At 38.9% G+C, this 20,212-nt stretch overlaps 1 protein-coding gene across 3 annotated transcripts; it reads left to right on the top strand.

Moving 5' to 3' along the window:
* The first annotated feature begins 607 nt into the window (after positions 1-607).
* On the top strand, positions 608-20,074 carry LOC306910513 (zinc finger MYM-type protein 4-like). Of its 3 annotated transcripts, XM_079485091.1 has the most exons (28): positions 3,470-3,661; positions 9,745-10,201; positions 10,610-10,823; positions 11,184-11,239; positions 11,326-11,484; positions 11,591-11,657; positions 11,781-12,012; positions 12,099-12,225; positions 12,461-12,676; positions 12,760-12,910; positions 13,336-13,451; positions 13,554-13,769; positions 13,886-14,036; positions 14,128-14,303; positions 15,377-15,545; positions 15,622-15,777; positions 15,933-15,970; positions 16,059-16,206; positions 16,287-16,393; positions 16,522-16,693; positions 17,339-17,542; positions 17,655-17,767; positions 17,885-18,038; positions 18,305-18,456; positions 18,596-18,710; positions 18,786-19,025; positions 19,109-19,235; positions 19,367-20,074. In XM_079485091.1, exons 2-28 carry the CDS (start codon positions 9,869-9,871, stop codon positions 19,572-19,574), a joined length of 4,317 nt encoding a protein of 1,438 aa, XP_079341217.1. In that variant the 5' UTR covers positions 3,470-3,661; positions 9,745-9,868; the 3' UTR covers positions 19,575-20,074. The 3 variants fall into 3 exon arrangements, with proteins under 3 accessions (XP_079341218.1, XP_079341219.1, XP_079341217.1); XM_079485092.1 differs by lacking the exons at positions 3,470-3,661; positions 9,745-10,201 and adding an exon at positions 608-1,004; XM_079485093.1 differs by lacking the exon at positions 9,745-10,201 and having other exon boundaries at positions 3,401-3,661.
* Positions 20,075-20,212: the final 138 nt, after the last annotated feature.

The raw sequence follows: 20,212 nt of genomic DNA, 5'->3' as shown, positions 1-20,212 counted from the left end.
TTCAAAACACAGGTCAAATATCAGACAGATATCACTGAACATGGTGCCATCTAGTGGATTCTCACGAGTAACAGGCACAAATAATGGATTTCACATTCCTTATGACAACCATTCATTTTAAAATAAGCTATAACTATCGAGATATGAAGCAACTAGATAAAGATTGTATTCTACGTATATTGCAAAACCATTGAGATGTGTTAAGAAATGCAAACGTGATTGTGCTTTTAAAGGAATTGTTTACTTTCAACATACATTTTCATGATAGTTTACTGAGCCCTGTTGTCATCCGAGACGTTTATGTATTTTTTTTCTTTAGTCGGAAAGAAATTATGGAAAATTATGCTGGAATGTTTTCATCATAAACCTTATAGTTGACTTCAATGGACTCCAAACGGTTGAAGATCAAATTTAGTTTCAGTGCAGCTTCAAATTGCTTTAAACGATACCAGACGATGAATAGGGGTTTTATCTAGCGAAACGATCGGCCATTTAAAAAAATGATATGCTTAATAAACACAAATGCTCGCCTTGCTCTGTTCTGCAAAGCTCGTTCACGACTTCACGCAATTACGTTGAAAAGGTCACGCTTGACGTAGGCGGAAGTAACGAGTCAGTGTTTACAAATGTGGAGAAGGAGGACCATTCAAAAGTTGTTCAATGTTCAATGACACATAATCAATTGTCTTTGTGTCCGTTTTTTGTTTAAAATGGCCATTTCATGTGCTTATCCTGGATGTTGTAATATTAAAAAACCTAAAAGGAAATCTTCGCTAGGAAAGAAAATTGTGACTTTTCATAGATTTCCTACACACAATCCCGAGCGATTCAAGCTTTGGATGCTCGCGCTGCACTTGGATATCAACACACCCGAACATGCTCAGATATATAAGAGAGTGTGCAGTGATCATTTTTTCGACAGTGATTTCAAACCCTCACAGCAAGGTAACAGGCGTTTTCTGAAAGCGTCGGCTGTGCCCAATATGCTATTACAGCAAACAGAGGTATGTATGTTTCTTTACTATACTAGATGCAAAAACTTTTTTCTCGTCAATGTTCAACTTGTAAACACTGACTCGGTACTTCCGCCTTTGTCAAGCGTGACCTTTTCAACGTAATACGTGAAGTCGTGAACGCGCTTCGCAGAACAGAGTAAGGCGAGCATTTGTGTTTATAAAGCATATATATATATATATATATATTTTAGTATATTTTAGAAAATGATCGATTGTTTCACTAGATAAGACACTTAAGGTACGTACCTACAGGGCACTATGCACGAGTCCACAAGGGTACATTGGAGGGCATTTTGGGACAGACTTAAGGTCATCAAACCGGAAAGAGAAAGCGGTGCTTTCTAATCACTCTCGCGGTACTTTGTTGTCATTGGCTGATATCAGTCTACGCTGGAGCTGCAGGTTTATATTGTTCTGTATTTCATATGTTGATATGCCACTCGAGCATTATGCAATATATAGCTACTCATGTTTGTAATGCATTTGTCATGACGCAAATAAAACTGCTTATGCACGTTTATTTATTTGTATAAACGTCTTAATATGCATATATGTTGTTATTTAATATTTCCTTATAATACAGAATCTGTGTTGTTCAGCTTTACAGACTCCAGAGACAACTATATATGAATCTACAATAATACAGGGCCTATTACCATAAATAAGAACATGCACTGCATTAAAAGATTTTATTTTTGAATAGCTGGCTTAATAGATAATAATTAAGCAATAATGTGAACAAGTAACTAATTAAGAAATTAATTTAGAATTTCATCAAAATGTTTACGTAAATGTCTGACATCCACGACACTCCTCCCATCCGTTCTGTGATTGGGCGTTCGCAAGGATTCCTGGGTAGGGGACTTCAGTGGAGTCTGCAATGCATCAATGCGGGCTTTGCCAAAGACCGCATCGAGGGTACAAAGGTGGCACTCGCGAGCAGACTTCTGAGTGCTAAATGACAATTGGACACCATACGGACTCGTAGACTTGGCGAGCATGCTTAATTTAAGTCCATAAGACCGCAAGTCCACATGAAGTGTGCCCTTTGGGACAGGGCCTTTGAGCCATCCGGCCACTTGATCAGTTTAACGTTTAAGCGTGATGATTTCCTATTGGCAGCTGCATACATTTTACATAGGTATCTGCAATCCCCTGGGATTCAACCCACAACCTTGCGTTGTTAACGCAATGCTCTTACCACTGAGCTACAGGAAGGAGAGATAAACCTGCATTTTTATAAAGTAAACAGCTTTACATTATAACACAGGTTTATGTTTTAGAGGGAAATCCCTAACAAATCAAATGTATAACTTTATGATTTTTTTTACCGGTTTTATTTAAGTTGCAGCACGTTGATCACTTCCATTTCTTCCTGAACAGACCATCAGCTGCCCCGATATAGTTTAACATCCACAAAATGGCCAAACAAGGCAAAGCTACCAGCGTTAAAGCCAGCCGAAGGTAATTCAAATTCGTATAAGAGGACTAGAATTATAGTCGGTCATTCATAAGAGTGTACAACGACCATCCAGTGCCTCTACAGTGAACCCAAGAACCGTTTCAAACAACAGCAAAGAAACTTCTGCAAAAAAACAAGTCATGCTTAACTTCTTAATTACAAGTTAAAGTCTACTTGTGTGAATCATCTTTTCATAAAAAAGGGAAAATACCTTTTATACAAGCTGGTATCCACAATCCCATGACAGAATTGAAGGTAGCTAACTAATCTAAATACACATTAAATCATAAAATAAATCTTATTTAAATCAAGTTAATCTTAATAAGGAAACTGTTAAACCCTAAACATAGCTGGGGAGCAAGGCGATGCCTATACTACACCAACCCAAATTACATCCAAATGATGCCAGGAGGAAGCTAAGCATCTCACCTGTGCTTAAATAGATACCCAATCACTAGCCACCTCCCACACCCTTAAAGGGACATACTACTAACACTTGAAATGACTACTTTCAAATAAAACAATTCAGATCCAAAATTGTAAACTGAAATCAGTTTTTATTTAAAAAAATAAGTTAAATAAATATAAAAAAGCGAATTGTTGGCTGAACACACAGAACACATTGCGATAATTTGTTAGCGTAGAAAAAGCGATTGACGTCATTTGCGCTCGTCTGGGATACCAGTATACTGGCGGTTAGTAATTTGTTAAGTATTCGGGACGATACTACCCTTCTTAAATTCGCACACTACATGGTTGAGTGCATAGTGCATAGCCTACATAGTATGTTTTTGGGACACAGCTATAATTGCGGTTGAAAAGGTGCATCATCCGGGTACTTTAAGTGCACTTATTTTTTGAGGCTTTTCAACGTGAACGCACTATTTATACTACAAAATGGCGTAGAATAGTGCATAAGTGCGCGATTTGGGGCACAACTATTAAGAATATCGCGCATGCGCAGTCGCGCAACCAAAGTCCGGTCTCTCCCACAATGCATTGCTGCAGGCGGAGAGAGGAAGTGCTTTCGCGGGAGTTCTAGCTTAGCGAGTCCTCTCGGTATTCCACGTATTCATGCTTTAATTTTTTTTACACTTTACTGCTATATTGCTCATGCGATATCAATTGTATGTATGCTATCCTGTGCGAGGGATCATTGAAAGAAGACGATAAGCTCCCTGAAGTGAGTATTTAAACTGTTATAAAGAGTGGCCCGCGTGTTGTTTATCATTTGTGCGGCGGATCGCTGTTAAGCTAACGTTATGCGTGAATTGCAGCATTTTACAGTTATGTTGTGCGGTTGCTTTCAATACACGTTTCTCTTAAACACGTGATGTAGTATTTTAATGCTACTTTAACAGTATAATTGGCGCGAGACAATAAAGCGACACTGACCTCATGAAACGGCTCGTTTTGAGGATATTTGTAACATGTATATCAAAAATATATAGGCCTATTTAGCATGGTCTTTCTAGCACTCCTGTTTAAACATGAAGGGGTGTTATTTCTACGTTGCATTCCTGGTGCAATAGCAAAGCTCTAAAGCGTTTGCAGTAAATGCACATTTTAGACTAGGATTAAAGGGATAGTTCGGAGCAAAACAAAATGACCCCATGTTTTACTCGCCCTCAGGGCATCCTAGGTGTGTACGACTTTATTCTTTCAGACGCTAGGGCTGTGCAATAAATCGAAAACTACACGCACGTGATATAGAGATTGTCTGCGATTTATTATGCACAGCTTGTCAGTGAAGTACGGATAAATGATGCTGCATCTGAAAACCAGCAGAGGGCGCTATCGCGAATAAACGCCTAATGTGCTCTGCAGAAGTAGTACAATGACACGTAGGCCATTTCTCAATATGCGTTCTTCAGGAGTCTTGTGTCCTCGTGTTCTCGCTCCACGTCATCAAAAACCGTCAAAGTTTGCAATTGGAAACAATGGGGTCGATGACGATCATTACAGATCAAGTATACCGATAATTCGAACCCAGGGTTTTTCCTGCATAGAGAAATTGGAGGCGGCCGCCTCTGTCAAATGTCGTGCCGCCTCAGACTATCGGCAAAATGATGCCGGGTGTCGTGCATCCAACAGACTTTCATTTGTAACTGCAGGGACGGCATTACGCCACAGTAGAGGCGCTGTTTCGTTATCAGCACACTGAGATGCTAAAAAGAGTTGTAGAAGAAGAGCTAGCTGTGTTTCACAGCTGTATTTTGCAACCAAGTAGGTTTATTTTCTTAAATTGACATGACGTATATCATTGTAATGTCTTTAGCTGTACAGTTGGATTGTTGTATCGGCATATTCTGTACACAGCGAGTTCGCTGGTATGAATGCACATTGGGTTCAGAACGACTCGTACACAAATGAATCATTTGAACAGATTCCTTTAAACTATTGAACTTTTCAGTCACTATCGAATATAAGCGATCATTGAATCATTTAAAGAGAACAACAGAGAATGCAAGATGTGAACAAGCTTTTCTCAGTAAGAGTGGTTAATTCAGTTGGTTATAGTGGGCCGAAAAGTAGTTTGAAATTATAAAAAAAAGCTTTATTTGATTATAAAACATTTCTGCTTTTAAAAGAAATGTTTTATATAACTTAATGTTATTTTAATCTATTTTCTTTTACTTTTTATGTCAAAGTCACTTTGGTTAAGCCACTTAAAGGTACGGTAGACCTACAAGTGTGTACAAAATCAGGATGGCACCACCTCATTTTGTGCTAGGAAAAACCGATATATTTGTCAGCTGTAAAAATGAAAAATATGTTAAAGATTTAGAATAACAAGAGCTCTGACTAAAACTTTGCCCAAAACCATGGTTACTACACGTTTTCTATAGTAACACCATGGTAAACCGTTAGGATGAAGAATCTTGCTTTTTTTGTTGTGCCATTGTTCGGGGCTTGTGCAGATCATGTGAACGGATGTGATCACATAATGATCTGAAGCGAGAGAAACTGTACCGGTCTTTACTCTCGTACATAGAACATAATCAGAGAATATTAATTGGATCATTTAAAAGTAGACACTTCAAGCTTTCTTTAGACATATACATTTCTATCAGGGCTCCACGATTTATAGAAAAGAATCCGCACGCAATTAAAGTTTAGTTAAACTAAACTCATTCAAAACTTGCGAATTTAAACATTTAAGTGATTATGCACAAGAAATGAAGTCTTAAAGATGTCGCAAATATTGAGTTGTCTTTGAAGTCTGCGTTTATCAGACAAATTCACACACAAAGTAGGTCAACGTGCCCCCCTCTTGTCCACTATACATGTTAGGTTTAATTGTTAACTAAACATGGTCGGCTTTATTTTAAGTAAGCGGTCGAAACAGACGAAAAACAACACATGTGTACGGTATCTGTGCACTGGAACGGTACGTTCCTCTCAAAGCAACAGCCGCATATTCCTGCTGTCTGTTAAAATTCAAGGATATCACTCACTGCTTGTGACTCAATAGCTTCTGTATCTTCAATTATGATTCATCTTTATTTAGTTTGTACATATGCAATGTAATGTTTTATTTGATTACTTTAATACTGTTACTTGTTACCTGATTATTTGATCGTATTTTTATTTGTCAGTAGTCCCTTTTCTAGTGCTAGTGCGGGTAAAGTCTCCGCAACAGGTCTCGCGTGTGATGCACGTCTGTGTTTACCATAGCCATCTATGTATGTGTGCTGATCAATTATTTCACCCACTTGTCTCATTTTCTCTGGTTAAACGCTACGCTGTTAATGTTAAGGCTAAAATACACGACAATAATTTTGTTCTGATTTTGCCCAGATTTTCAGACTGTCTGAGTCTGCAGTTTTGATCAGTTAGTGTGTCTATCTGAAACTTTCAAAAAGTCTGCAAGTGTAGTGTCTAGTTAAAAAAAATCTGTTCAGATTTTAAGTCTCGTAGTGTATTGTAACCATTAGAAAGATGGCCAGTATGGAGTCTCTGCAACAATTCTTGCGTAAAGTTTGCGTTTCTGTCTATATGCGCTGATCAATGATTATATGTTATAAAAGCCAAATAAAAATGTTAATCATATAAATGTATTAACTAACATTATCAACAATGAATGAGCAATACATTTGTTCAAGTATTTATTAATCACTTTTAAATAATGGTAAACATTTTTTAAATATAAATGTATGAGTAAAATGAATATTATATAAACAATTAATAAATAATGGAAAAATATACCTCATTGACTAGTCTTGTTCAATTGAACTTTTAATAAAAAAAAACATGTAGGGCCTTAATGTAATGGCCTTTAATAAAGGCCTTCTGAAGTGAATAGGTGTGTCTGTTAAAGAGAAATATCTATATTTGAAATTTATAAACTGTTTTATCTGACTTCCGTTATCTGTCGGCTGCACGTGCACAAGAGGGAAGCGTTCCAGAAAATGATGCAGGCGTGTTGTAAGTTCCGGTGACCAACACAGCAGCGCAAAGGAGACAGTCAAACAAAACGCCAGTCACGAAGAACAAAACGCGGGATTGCAATTGCCGTAAAACCAAAAGAAAGAGTGAAAAAGTGAATTGTTTGAGCGATAATCAACATTTTACTACTCTTACAATGGTGTGTTTGTGTATGTATCCTCTCTTCTTTATTGCTTATTGCTCCCTGAACTCTTTGTAAGTTGCTTTGGATAATGTATCCGAGATGCCCTAATATGTCTAAATCTATAAGATTATGTACGCCGTCCTCACAGGAAGATGCACAATTAACATTTCACACATTCCCTTTAAGTGATCCTGAGCAATTGAAGCTATGGCTGCTCGCTATTACATTGGGATGTAAATACACTCATGAAAAACACAAACATATCTCGCTGTGCAGTGAACATTTCAACGATGATTTTGAGCCACATAAGGGAAAGCCTAGATGGATTTTTGAAATCGACAGCTGTTCCTGCACATCTGCTAAACCAGGTATATATTCACCTATAATGTAATATGATTGTTATGTGAAGTGTGTAAGTAAATGCTTATATTTTTAGGGGTCAAGCCATTGTGTCTATGGGCATTCCATATACTATGGCAAAAATTTATGAGCAAAATTTGGAGTAGACAGTTTGTCCGATTTGCACCAAATTTAGTTATGTGATGTATATAGGCATTGTAGACAAAAAGTTATTAGACTGTTTTTATTGGCCCATCCGTTCTTTTATAATGCATCAACCAATTGGACAAACAGCACGCCGAAATGTTTTTAAGGCTGTAACTTTGGCAAACATAAATGTATTAATACGAAACTTGGTATATGTCACCAAGGTGTGAACCTAATGTGACACATCAGGTTTCAGCTCAGCGACACCTACTGGTAATAAGATATAAAACATATTTTTGCCTGTCACTTATTGAATCTTTCAACTAAAATCATAAGAGTGGTCTCGTTTGACTTCTTGAGTCGAACCATAGCAAACTTCCTCGGTTGGCCTTTGGGGTAGCCATTCATTTTATATTTTGTCATAAAATGCAGTATTTTACGAACGCAATGGTGTATCACTACAAAATTTGGGATGGTCCGTCATAAAACTTTTAAGGTACTTTAAGAAAAGGGTAAAGTCAGCACCCCCTAGTGGTCAAGACATAACGTAATTTGTATAATTTTGTACAGCATATGAAAATCCAACATATGGTTGTGTGATTTACATTACTATGTTTGATCACACATTATTTTTCAAAATTTTTCAAATTGTTAGCTTTTTGATTGATTGAGCAGTTCTCGTATACCTTGTCAATGAATGTGAAGGTTGAATACAACACCAGTACAACATCTTGTTCACCTCATTTATGACAGAGTCACCTAGTGGTCAAAAGTTAAGCATTTTTTGTTTTTTCCTGATTAGACATAAACTCATGATCTGACACGAGCATATGTATTTCCCTTTGTGCCCTTGTTGGGCTTGACCCCATAATTGCTGCTTGCAGCTATATTTTTAATAATAATATTTGATGTCTATATGCAACTTAACATCTAACTTTGTTGTAGGACACAACATGGGATCCTGTTCCAGCTCAACCAAGCCTGAATTGTCCAGCAACAGGCGAAGATGAGACATATTTCAGGTGGATCAGCATTTTTTGAGGGACACAAACAAACAAAGCCTCATTGAATAAAATGAGTGAACTGACACATTCCGTTTGACGCTAGCTAGTCCAGATGCAGATTCCAGAAAGACATGTTCATCTACAACTGCAATATACATTGCCTTCCCCCCATAGCTTCATATCAATCAGTACGTACTTTAAATTGTCTAATGTCATTAGGGCTGTGACGATTAATCGTGCAATTCTTGATGTATTACGCTTATATGATGCCACATCCGAAAGCCAGAGTGCAGAAACTTCCATAAATGGTAATGCCAAATGGCATATTTTATCGCTGTTCTTCGTCCACAGCCCTAATTGACATAAACACTTGGCAAAATATTGTGTGGTGTTTGTTTCATTGAAAAGGTATTTACAATTTAATACATCAGTACTTTAAACACCTTTTTTATTATTAAAACACTTTACGGCAAAGTCATCCAGAGCTTTGTACTTTGTGAGCAGCGTTTTGTTTTGCTGTTCGCCACGGGAACTTACGACACGTCTGCGTCATTTGGCAGAACGTCACCCTCTTGTTCACACGTGGCCTTTACAGATATTACAGTTTATAAAGTTGTAAATATGGTTATTTCTCTTAAATGCAACAATTCACTTCAGAAGGCCTTTGGAGCCATGTGGAGCAGTTTTTTAATCAATGGATGCGCTTTTTGGAGCTTTGAAATCTCATCCCCCATTCACTCCCATTATAAAGCTTGGAAGAGCCAGGATAAAAGGTATTATAACTCTGACTGTATTCGTCTGATGGAAGAAAGTCATATACATCTAGGATGCCATGAGGGTGAGTAAAACATTGGGTAATTTTACTTTCCCCTAAACTGTCCCTTTAAGGCTGATGATTTGATGTGTGTTATGAATAGCACATCCTATGGCAACCCCCCATGTTAAATGCTGGCCTATGATTTATTTCAGATTTGTCAAATAAAATCTTACAACATCTTATTCTTTATTCTTGGATTCTTTTTGTGCATGGGTCAGCTTAATGCTAAAACACAATATACCCTTGTTTGTACAAAGATCGTCAATGTACAGGCCGGGAATTTCTTCCCGGAAACTAATTATAAATGTTAGAAATGTATGGAACTATGTAGAAGCGAATTATGGAGTTAGACCTTAAAACAGTTTTTTCACCATTTTTGTGTTCAGGATTTATTGGGTGGGCCTGAAATTGTCTCGATGACACGCTGGAGCCACTGAGCATGGCCACTCCCCTAACACTATATTAACTTGGCATCTGTGGTTATTACAGCTGACGGTTTGATAGCTAGCTATGCATTTGTCACGCAAATGCCTATTTGGCTGCGATAATTTAAGAAACAGCTTATTTAAATTCCCTAAAAACGATGATATGAAAAAGCGGTGGATTCATTTTGTGAAGAGCCACCTTAATGGAGAGCTGAGGATGACCACCAACACCCGCCTCTGCAGTGAACATTTTACACCGGATAGTTTTACAAACTTTCATCGGAGACAACTGGGATACACTGATAATCCGCTGTTACTGGTGAATGGTGCCGCGCCGACTATCTACTGCCCCGGCCTTCAGCCTCCCGTCACGCCGAGATCTGGTGCCATCGTCGGCAGTACGAGCCTACCAATGAGTGTAAGTTGCCTTGTGTGCAGCTTTCTCGTGTGTGGGTGTGGTTTCAGTGCCCCATCTTTTGAGAGCAGTGAATACTGCTTATTACTAAGTTATTTGATTTACTTTCCGGTTTTTAGTCCTTCAGTTTTTATCTGTAGACAGACAGCTATACGAAAAGTTTTTCTCTGTCCAGTGAGCCAAATACAACATTTACTGAAAAGGAGATGCGACTCCAAAACTGAGCGTTTTCAGACAGTGGATCGAAATGAGAATCGAAAAAATGTTGCAATATGTGACAGATTTGCAAATTTAACGTTTTTAAGCAAACAAAAGCTTTCCTCTTTTAGTTTTACTTGAATTAGTAAAGAAATATTTATGTAAATGAAGCTTTAGAGATGTGGAAAAGCTTTTAATTGTCATTATTTGCAGGACATAGCTGAGTTAAGCGTGAAAGACTGTCAAGAGAACCTGATGGATGAAGATCCCACGAAAGTTCATGAGGAGGAGATGAACACGGAAGATACAGCACAGTCTTCAGAAGAGCTTGTGATCGCTAAAGTCGAGGACCTAAAAGATGAAGTGCCAATGGATGTGGACCAGACTAAAGATCACAATGGGAAGGAGGATAAACCAGAAGACGCAGGTAGGTTCATTGTTAGATGGATAAGAATCAAATCGGCTTTGGCAGTTCGTAGCATCTATGGTGCCACAGACAGATCTTATACAGATATTTTGTTCTGTTGAACACCAGAGAAGAATGTAGGGTATCATTTCTGGAACACTTTTAACTACCATTGCCATTTTACCCTCTATGGTAGTCAATGGGGTACAAAAACGGTTAGGTTACAAGCATTTTTCTAAATATCTGTCTCTTTGTTCAACCATTAAAAAGATATGTACCTGTATAATTCACAACAGAATTTTAACTATTCCTTTAACAAACACATTGAAGTGGCATGGTTATAGCTAGTGAAACATGATGGTGTGATTCTTTCACTGACAGAAAAAATGCCAGCTACAGAAATAAAGAATGAGGTGCTGGAGATGCCCGCTGCAACGGTGAGCGCAATATGAAAAAACTACAACTTTTGTATTGAAGTTTGTCTAAGTTTATGCATAAACTAACTTGTATATTTGGTATCCAGGACACACAACTAGTGTTAAAAAGTAGCACAAAAGCGTCCCTGTCCTCTGACGTGCTACCTGTGAAAATCAAGGATGAACCAATGGATGAAGAGTATGAGACAGCATCAACACCCCATCGACCAATAGGAAACATTAAGGATGAGCCTGAAACCTCAGCTGTAAGTTTCCCCTGTGAATTTTGCCTTTTTAAAATAAAAGGGTAATAGACACAGTTTACAAAAAGGTGAAAATTTTCTTTTTTTTCTTCATTTTTCACACTTTCAGGACTTTAACCAGACACCGGAAGAATTCAAAATCAGTGCTGTGTTCTCTGTGGGAGAAAAGAGTGTTGGTATGATCTTATTTTGGACACAATTTACTACTTAGGTGGATAGACCTGGTAGTGAATAGTTTATTAAGGCTCTCAAGTCAGTGTAAATTTAAAAGTGTTTACAATGTCCTCTTTATGCTATAGGAGCTCCAACAGCCACCACAGCAGCGGTCCCTGTGGTTACACCTCCTCCACTGGCCCCTATTATCCCAGTTGGTGTAGTCTGCACAGGCTGTAAGAAAGTTCTGCTAAAGGGCCAGACGGCTTTCCAACGCAAAGGCTGTTCTAAACTCTACTGCTCTCCACAGTGTCTCTGTAGCACCTCTAATCTGCTGGTCAAATTACCGGAGAAGAAAACATGTCACTGGTGCAACAAGTAAGGCAGACTTAATCTTTTGACAAAGTGTTTCTTCCCACTTTCCTCCACTGAAATCTGTTTCTATTCAACCTTCTTCACTACAGAGATATTGTTGACCTAAAGGAAATGGTCAATGCCCCGGACACATCAGGGGCTATGAAGGACCTCTGCAGCCAGAAATGCCTCCATGCTTCTACATTCAGGTGCAGCAGGTGTCAGAAGAAAGGTGTGGTAAGTGATCACCATCAGTGCTCTCGGAAGAGATCAGATTGGAAAGGAATAGTTCACCATAAAAGCGTTGTTCTTTTTTGCTGAAGAAATGAAGGTGGATGGCCTGAAGATGAGACATTTAACATTCAATAACGTTCATTTTATGGTGAACTATCCCTCGTGAAGAACAAATAAAGTGCTTTAATGTATTAATGCAGGACTGTTAATATTTCTCAAATGCTGTCATTTCTCATAGTGTTACACTCACCAAGTAAACCTCATGAACTCAGTCCATAAGCTGTGCAGTGAAGTTTGCTTCAACCTGTTCCGTACCTCCAATAATATGACCATCAACTCCTGTATGAACTGCGGTGCGTTCTGCAACAGCGCAGACGGTTCATGTCCCACTCTACAGATAGAGGGCACCACTGACAAGTTTTGCAAACAAATCTGCCTGGCAGCCTACCTAAAGGTAACATCCTTGCAAAATAAAAATAAATTAAATTAGAATAGAAATGAAAAGTAAGTAATAAATGAATTGTTTTTTGCTTCTAGAAAACGAAAAAACCTGTTGCTTGTAAAATGTGCCGTGCCATCCGCCCGACTGCTGAAATGGTGGACAGTCCAAACTCAGACAGCATCACAGAGCTCTTCTGCTCCACTTCCTGTGTCACAGCAAATAAAGTCCAGAATGTCAGTTCTTCAGGTAACATACAACAATTATTTTGTCTAATCTACTGTACCTTTGAAGGGATATATCTGCCAAAAATAAAACATCTAGCATCACCAAACAGTTTTTGCCCCCCCATTGACTCCCATTGTAGGAAAAATTACTTAACAATTTTTTGTAGTTCTGTTGAACACAAAAGATATTTTGAAGAATGTAGGACAGCAAATAGTTCTGGGACACTTTTGACTACCATTGTAATTTTTCCTACTACGGTAGTCAGTGGAGTCCAAGAACTGTTTGGTTACAAGCGTTCTTCCAAATATCTTTCTCTGTGTTCAACCAAACAAACGTATACAGGTTTGGAACAACTAGAGAGTGAGTAATTCATGACAGAATTAAAGTTTTGGGGTAAACTATGCCTTTAAAAAAGTTTCATGGTCTTTTGTTTGCATGTAAACAAGGTGCTGCCGTGGAATGCAACAGCTGTAAGAAGAAAGTACCACCTCAGTATCATTTAGCCATGTCTGATGGAACCATTCAGAACTTCTGTTCATTTTCCTGTGTGGTGTCATTTCAGGTAGAGTTCAGTACCTGTTTTCTGATTTCAAAATACTTACATTTATTGAGTTTTTTGGAAATTACTTGTTCTCATGGATCTTTGCGTTTCACTTTGTTTTAGGAGTCTTTAAGTAAGAAACCATCTCAAAACCAGGTAAATACAATTACCTCTACAAGCAACATCATACATACACCAACACCTATTGCATCAAAACCTGCCCCTGCGGAGTCCAGCTCATCAACAAAGACCAATTTGCCGTTGCAAACAGTCACCAAAATCCCTTGCGCTCAATGTCTGCTATCATTCTTCCACAAGCCGGATCTGCTGGAGTTCAGGGTACTGTTTGTTCAGTAATAATACTTGTATTATGACTAGGCAGAAATGTTTCTAGTATTGGTAGTGCTTTGAAAGTTTAAACCTGAAGGTGACATTTTTTTTCTTTTGCTTTCTAGAGAAAAATGTATGCTTTCTGCGGTACAGTTTGCATCGAAGAGTTCAAAAGAATCAACAACGTCATGGCTCGCTGTGAATACTGCAAGATCGATAAGGTTGTGAAAGAGGTCAAAAGAATCAACAAGATCGACCGGTCTTTCTGCAGCGAGGGTAAGTTATAATAGCTTAACTAACAAATAACAATATTTATTTTGATTAATACAGAACAGAACTTCTTAAACCACAAACATTTTTTGTACAGGATGCAGGTTACTCTATAAGCATGATCTGGTCAAGCGCTGGGGCAAGAAACACTGTCGCAACTGCCTGTACTGTAATGGTTCCGCTCAGACTTCAGTAACCAAGGTTATTAATAAGAAGGAGGAAGAGTTTTGTGGAAACGTGTGCTTGTCGCAATACAACATGATTCTCAAGCAGGTAATATTTTTTCAAATTTTTTTGTGGAACGGTTTACAAAAACAAGGCATTTCTGAAGCATTCTTTAAATGTCATATTTTTAATAGCAAGTCAGCGGATTAGTAACAGATATGCTTAAAATTTAATATTAAAGGCAATCTAATGTTGCCCTTTTACTACATGTGATATAAATCTTAGGAGTCCACAGAATGTGTCTGTGAAGTTTCAGCTCAAAATACACTATACTGTGCCCTAGTCTATTTATTTTTGCCTGTGAGGAAAAACACGCTGTTTTGGTGTGTGTCTCTTTAAATGCAAATGAGCTGCTGGTCTCCGACCTTTCCAGTAGAAAGCACAGGGCTGTGTCTCATCTTTAAAAACCAAACTCATTTTTTTGTACAAGTAAGAGTACATAAGACATGCGCGTTATTTGTTTAAAACTGAGCAGGGTGTTTTCTAAATGAATGCACAAACGCGTTACGTCTTTAAATCCGGCACATTGCTCTTATAAGTGACAGTTAACATGATAAACGCACCATATCTATAAAACAAACAAAAACATGCTCTCTATGAGTGGATGCACAAAACTGTTATGTCTTTACAACGTGCACATTGTTTTATACGTGACGATACATGGGACATACGCATCATATCTATAAAAAAAGTGAATTCACATGTTGTCGTCTGCACATTCCATTGAGAACTTCTATGTTCGTTTTTACATACGACAAATGTACACCTTAGTTGTTTCGGAGACATTCTTGTCACTGGCTACAACTGCTCTTGGCAGACAGCATGTCTCTGGTGGAATTTATGCTCATAAGGCGGAGTCTGTGAGCGGTCATCGGCCAGGTGTTATCAGAGTGACATCACTTTTCTAAGGGATGGCGAACAGCCTGTTCAGTGTGACTGTTTGGGTTTATATGAGATTACAAAAAACTGAATGGATGGATTTGTATAAAAACAGGGGACTTTACAATGCACACTGCGACTCACATTTTTATGATAAAGTGCATTTTCCGGATTAGGGGAGCTTTAAAACAAATGTTGCCTCCGAAGTGACGCTTTGTATTTCTGCTGCTGGATTCTAACAGGAGATTAAGTGCACAATGTGCAAGCAAGCCAAGAAGATGAATGAAACTGTGAAATGGCTGGGGGAGATAAAGCATTTCTGCAGCCTGCAGTGTCTGATGTTCTTCTGCAGTCTGCAGGGCACCACAGGGACAGCCATTAAAGCTGCAAGCAAAATTCTGCCTGCACAGGGTATGTCCTCTTATACATCTTTGTGTTGTGCTTATTTCTCATTGAATTGTCTTACGTTGTCATTTTATTTTTTCAGGGACAACGAGCCCAGTAGTATCTATATTGCCTCAGAATACAGTTCATCGCACGCCTGAGGCTACTAAAGAAGCCACACCCGTCATTGCCAATGTTATTTCGCTCTCAAATGCACCTAATGGACAGCCAGGTGTCTTGGGAAACGCTATTCTGCAAGGTGATGATTCTTTTTTACATTAAAGTTACATTCAGTTGACGAGATCTTGTGAGTGCTGCAATTGTAATATCCTATGAAAGGAAATGACGTTTTTTTTACATTTAAATCATCTGAACAGAATACGAGTAACATCTGAGCTTTTCTGTTTTGTTCAGGCGCTGTTCCAGTTTCTACTGTCAAAGTGACTGGACAAGTGAGTTTATTAGCATAAATGTATTTACACTCTGCTTGTCAATAAATGTAATGAGAGCGGTTTGAAATCCACTGTTATTTTCTTCTAGTTTTGTGCTAGTACGCAGACAGATGCTGTGAAGACTCTTACTCAGCCACCCAAAATCCTTAAAAACAAGGCTTTACTGTGTAAACCCTTAAGCCAAAACAAAGGCACATCCTGTAAACCCAATGTATGCCACGCAGACACGCAAACAGGTACTTGCCAGCACTGTCAGACATGGGTTTTAGTACCTTTGCGTATTCTTGACATTTTGAATGGTTTTCTTGTCTTCCAGATGCACCTAATTTTATGGTGTTGCCTGTTCCAGTGCCAGTGTACGTGCCAGTTCCCATGAACCTCTACACCCAATACACTCCACGGCCTGTGGGCTTTCCGCTACCGGTGCGTATCAGTTAAGATTAAGTTTAGAATTGAGACATGGAGTTTTCTAGTGTGTCACATGTAGGTTTGCTATTTGAATTGACTGTAAAGTATTGGAAACATAGAAATGTGTCTGTGTCTCTGTGTAGATTCCAGTGCCCATGTTCTTCCCTACAACTCTGGACAGTGCTGAACGCATTGTGAAGACCATCCAGGAAATCAAAGAGAAGATCCCTGATGATCCTCTGGAGGCTGATCTCATCATGATGGCAGAGATGGTGGCTGAGGATGCTGAGAGGGAGAAAAACAGCACTACTAATGGTAAATGATAGAAAATGTAAAGGGTTAAAATTCAGCTGTGCCTAAAGACGGGTGTTAAAGCGGCCAATCTCTTATTAATCTTGAGTGCCTATAGAGTAGTATTGCACACTTTGTATCTTCGAAGAGTCTTTAGGTTTTTTTTTTCTGAAAATCATTTATTTCTGAGAGACAGATACAGCTCTACGATTATTTCCGACAGCAGGCAAGCCCTAAATGTGTGCAGGGGCTGGACCAAGAGCACGAGCACACAATACATTATCGCATTATCCCTGCATAACTGTTCATTCACTGTAAGTTTAAGTGGTGCACCTTATGCACGTATATGTCGATTCCCAACAAAACACAGACATTTGACTCATTTTGTATATCCACCGTTTACATACATGGTGGATGTGCTTTTCCGGGAGAGTTTTCCAATAAGGGACTAAGATAAGTTGATACGAAACACAATTTAAATGTTAGAAAAAAAAACGTTTCGAAACCTATACGAACCTTGGTGTAGTGTATCGAGCACCGAAATACTACGTCATACGTCCAACAATGTGGCATGTTACAATAGAATTCGAAGGATATTTGTAAAATATCACAGGTTTAGTATGTTGTGTTCGCATGTATGTATTTAAAGCCTACTGTTTTGGTTTTCAGACCAGACTGCAAACCTAATGGACGACCTCGATTTGGAAGCCTTTTCCACCAGTCTAAGTTGGGAGGAGGATTCTGTCTCTTCCGCCCAGACGTGGGATCCAAACCCAGAGCTAGAGAAAGCACCGTCTAAGTCTGTTACTGTGAACATCAGCTCTCCCCCAACAGAAGAGACGCAGATGGATCTGGAGGCTGATTTTCCAGTTGGTAAGAGCTCCCTTGTGTCCCATTAATGCTTATAAAATGTTTTAAAACATTAAATTATTGTTTAAACTATGCCCTATTCATGTTTTTTTATGCATGTTCTTATCGATTGCAGAGAGCATTGAACTTTTGAGAGGACAAACACAAGAGGAGCCACAGGTGGTATCAAATTTTGTCAAACGGAGACCTCGCAGGAAAGGTCGAGATGGCCTCCCTCAAAAGAAACGGGTATGAAGATTTTACTAAAATGTCCAGGCACTTAAACTTGGGGTGGGGTGTAAACCAGCTTAAGTATTTGTGTTAACATACTTTGTTAGTTATGAGATGTGTATTGTTGCCGTTTAGGCCCGTAAGAGTGTGACACCGGTAGTGGCAACACCAGCCCAAAGCAGCCAGTCTAACCTGTCCCAACTGCAACCTCAATATGGCGTCAGTGCTTGGAAGAACTGGGTGCATTGGAGGAACTCCCAACCGCATTTGGAGACTCCCAAATTTGGCTGTGAGTCCAAGCTTGATTTTCTAGCATTTCATCTTAAAGAAACCTCTACAATATTTACAAAGTTGTATACAACAATGACATTTCCTAAGATTTGTGTCCAGGGTTTTGCCAGTTTTAGCTTCATTCTCTACCAAGTGAGCCACAGAAAATACAGGATCTCGACAAAAATAAATGACAGACGCCTCAAATTCATTTAATACAAGAGTTTATTTGAAGAGGGTGTTGAGTTCAACAGCCTGTTAAACAACGTTGTTCTTCATCCTCAGCGCGAAGCATGACGCTCAAGGAGGACTTGTTGAAGTGTAGCACCGCTGAGCTGAGTTACGGCCTCTCCAAGTTCATCTCTGAAGTTTGTCGACCCAGTGGAGAGAATTACAGCCCTGATAGCATCTTTTATCTCTGCTTAGGCATCCAACAGGTAAAGATCACACACACACACACAGATGCTTATTTGTGGTTCTTAAATATGCACCTTATTTCTCTCCACTTTGTGGAGTAAGTTGTTAATAAGTTGTCTAATTTATTTAATTTAAATTTTTTATTGTTCATATGTGCAGCATCTGTTTGACAATGAACGGATGGAGAACATTTTTGCAGACGTCTGCTACAGCAGATTCTGCCAGGATATGACCAACATGCTCAAAGGATGGACACCCACCATTTTACCCAGTGGTGAGATATACATTTTGTGAATTGAAGACAGATTTTGTGTTGTGACCGGTTTTAATTGGTCACTGTGTTTTGCAGGTTATGTTCATTCTCGAGTAGAGGAAGAATACCTGTGGGACTGTAAGCAGTTGGGGGCGTTCTCACCCGGCGTGCTGCTGAACACGCTGCTTTATTTCTTCACTAAGTTCTTTAACTACAAAACAGTGGAGCAGCATCGTCGCCTCTCTTTCGGCCATGTCATACGCTGCTCTCGGAGCAAGGGCAGCGGCAAAGAGGCCTGTTTGCGTTTCTACCCACCCAAAGAGGAGGCAAACACAGGTCGGTGATTAGTCTTTTTATTTCCACAGCACGATTACATCTTTGAGCTTGTTGCGTTATTGGTTATGTTTTGTTCAATTAAGATGGAGTGCCAGCAAAGAGGAGAAAGGAAGATGAAGAGGACAAGGAAACTGCGCTAGAGATAAAGGAGAATTCCAAGAATCCCCTTCGCTGTCCTGTCAGGCTGTATGAATTCTATCTCTCAAAATGGTACGTGGACAGTCTCTCATTCTAGCCCCAAAATAGCAGAAACATACATTAAGACAGAAAAACAAATGTCTGTCAAATATTGAAAAACTTTGCATGTCAAAGGTTTCATTCTCTCTCTTACTCTCTCCTAGTTCTCCCACCGTGAGACAGAGCACGGCCCAGTTTTACTTGAACCCTGAACGCTCCTGTGTGCCAAGCAGTCCCATGTGGTTCTCCACGTCCTCGTTGAGCGATGAGGTTCTTGAAAACATGCTCGCACGCATCCTAACAGTCAGAGAGCTGCACCTGCAGGAAGACAAATCACCCCATGAAACAGATTCTGACAGTGACTCGGATTGAGAAACAACCACAAACGCGCATAAATGACTAAAGCAATGTGTCTAGAAAGATTTCTCCATGATTAAACACATGGGAGTTAGTTACAAGGCTGTAAAGTCTTTTTCTCAGCGATCAAGCATGAACGTATATTTGAGAAATTCTCATGTGAAGATGACAGTGAAAACTGAAATTGTATGGGTTGTGGATAAAGTTTATGCAGTGTGACATTACACAGCTTTCGGTTTTTGTTATGCTGAAACACTAAAGCATTCTTTATCAGTCAATGGCTGAAGGTTTTGCTCTTCGTTTAGAATGAATAAAGTATTGAGCATTTTTATAGTTCCTTGGCAATCATACAACTGTTTTATTTCTGATTTTGTTTCAGATAAAACCATGAAACACAAATGAGCCTTTTTTGCTTGTAGTATTTTGTGTTTTAGGCAGTAGTCTATATCTAGTGGGGTTAAAATAGACATTTTGGACACATTTGTCTTAAATAAAGTTCCACACAGATAAATATTACAAACGTATTAATACTGATGAAATTGAAGCTGCCTTGACGCGCACTTGGAATTATCGGAAATACAAGTTTCCGAGGTAAAACATGAACGCTTTCTAATGTCGCGTTTCCCACTGGGAAGTTGGAAAATAATTTTGAT

The sequence above is a fragment of the Barbatula barbatula genome (assembly GCF_947034865.1).
Source record: "Barbatula barbatula genome assembly, chromosome: 21".
Lineage (NCBI taxonomy): Eukaryota > Metazoa > Chordata > Actinopteri > Cypriniformes > Nemacheilidae > Barbatula > Barbatula barbatula.
Note: the sequence above shows the minus strand (reverse complement) of the source record. Positions and strands in the feature narration are given on the sequence as shown.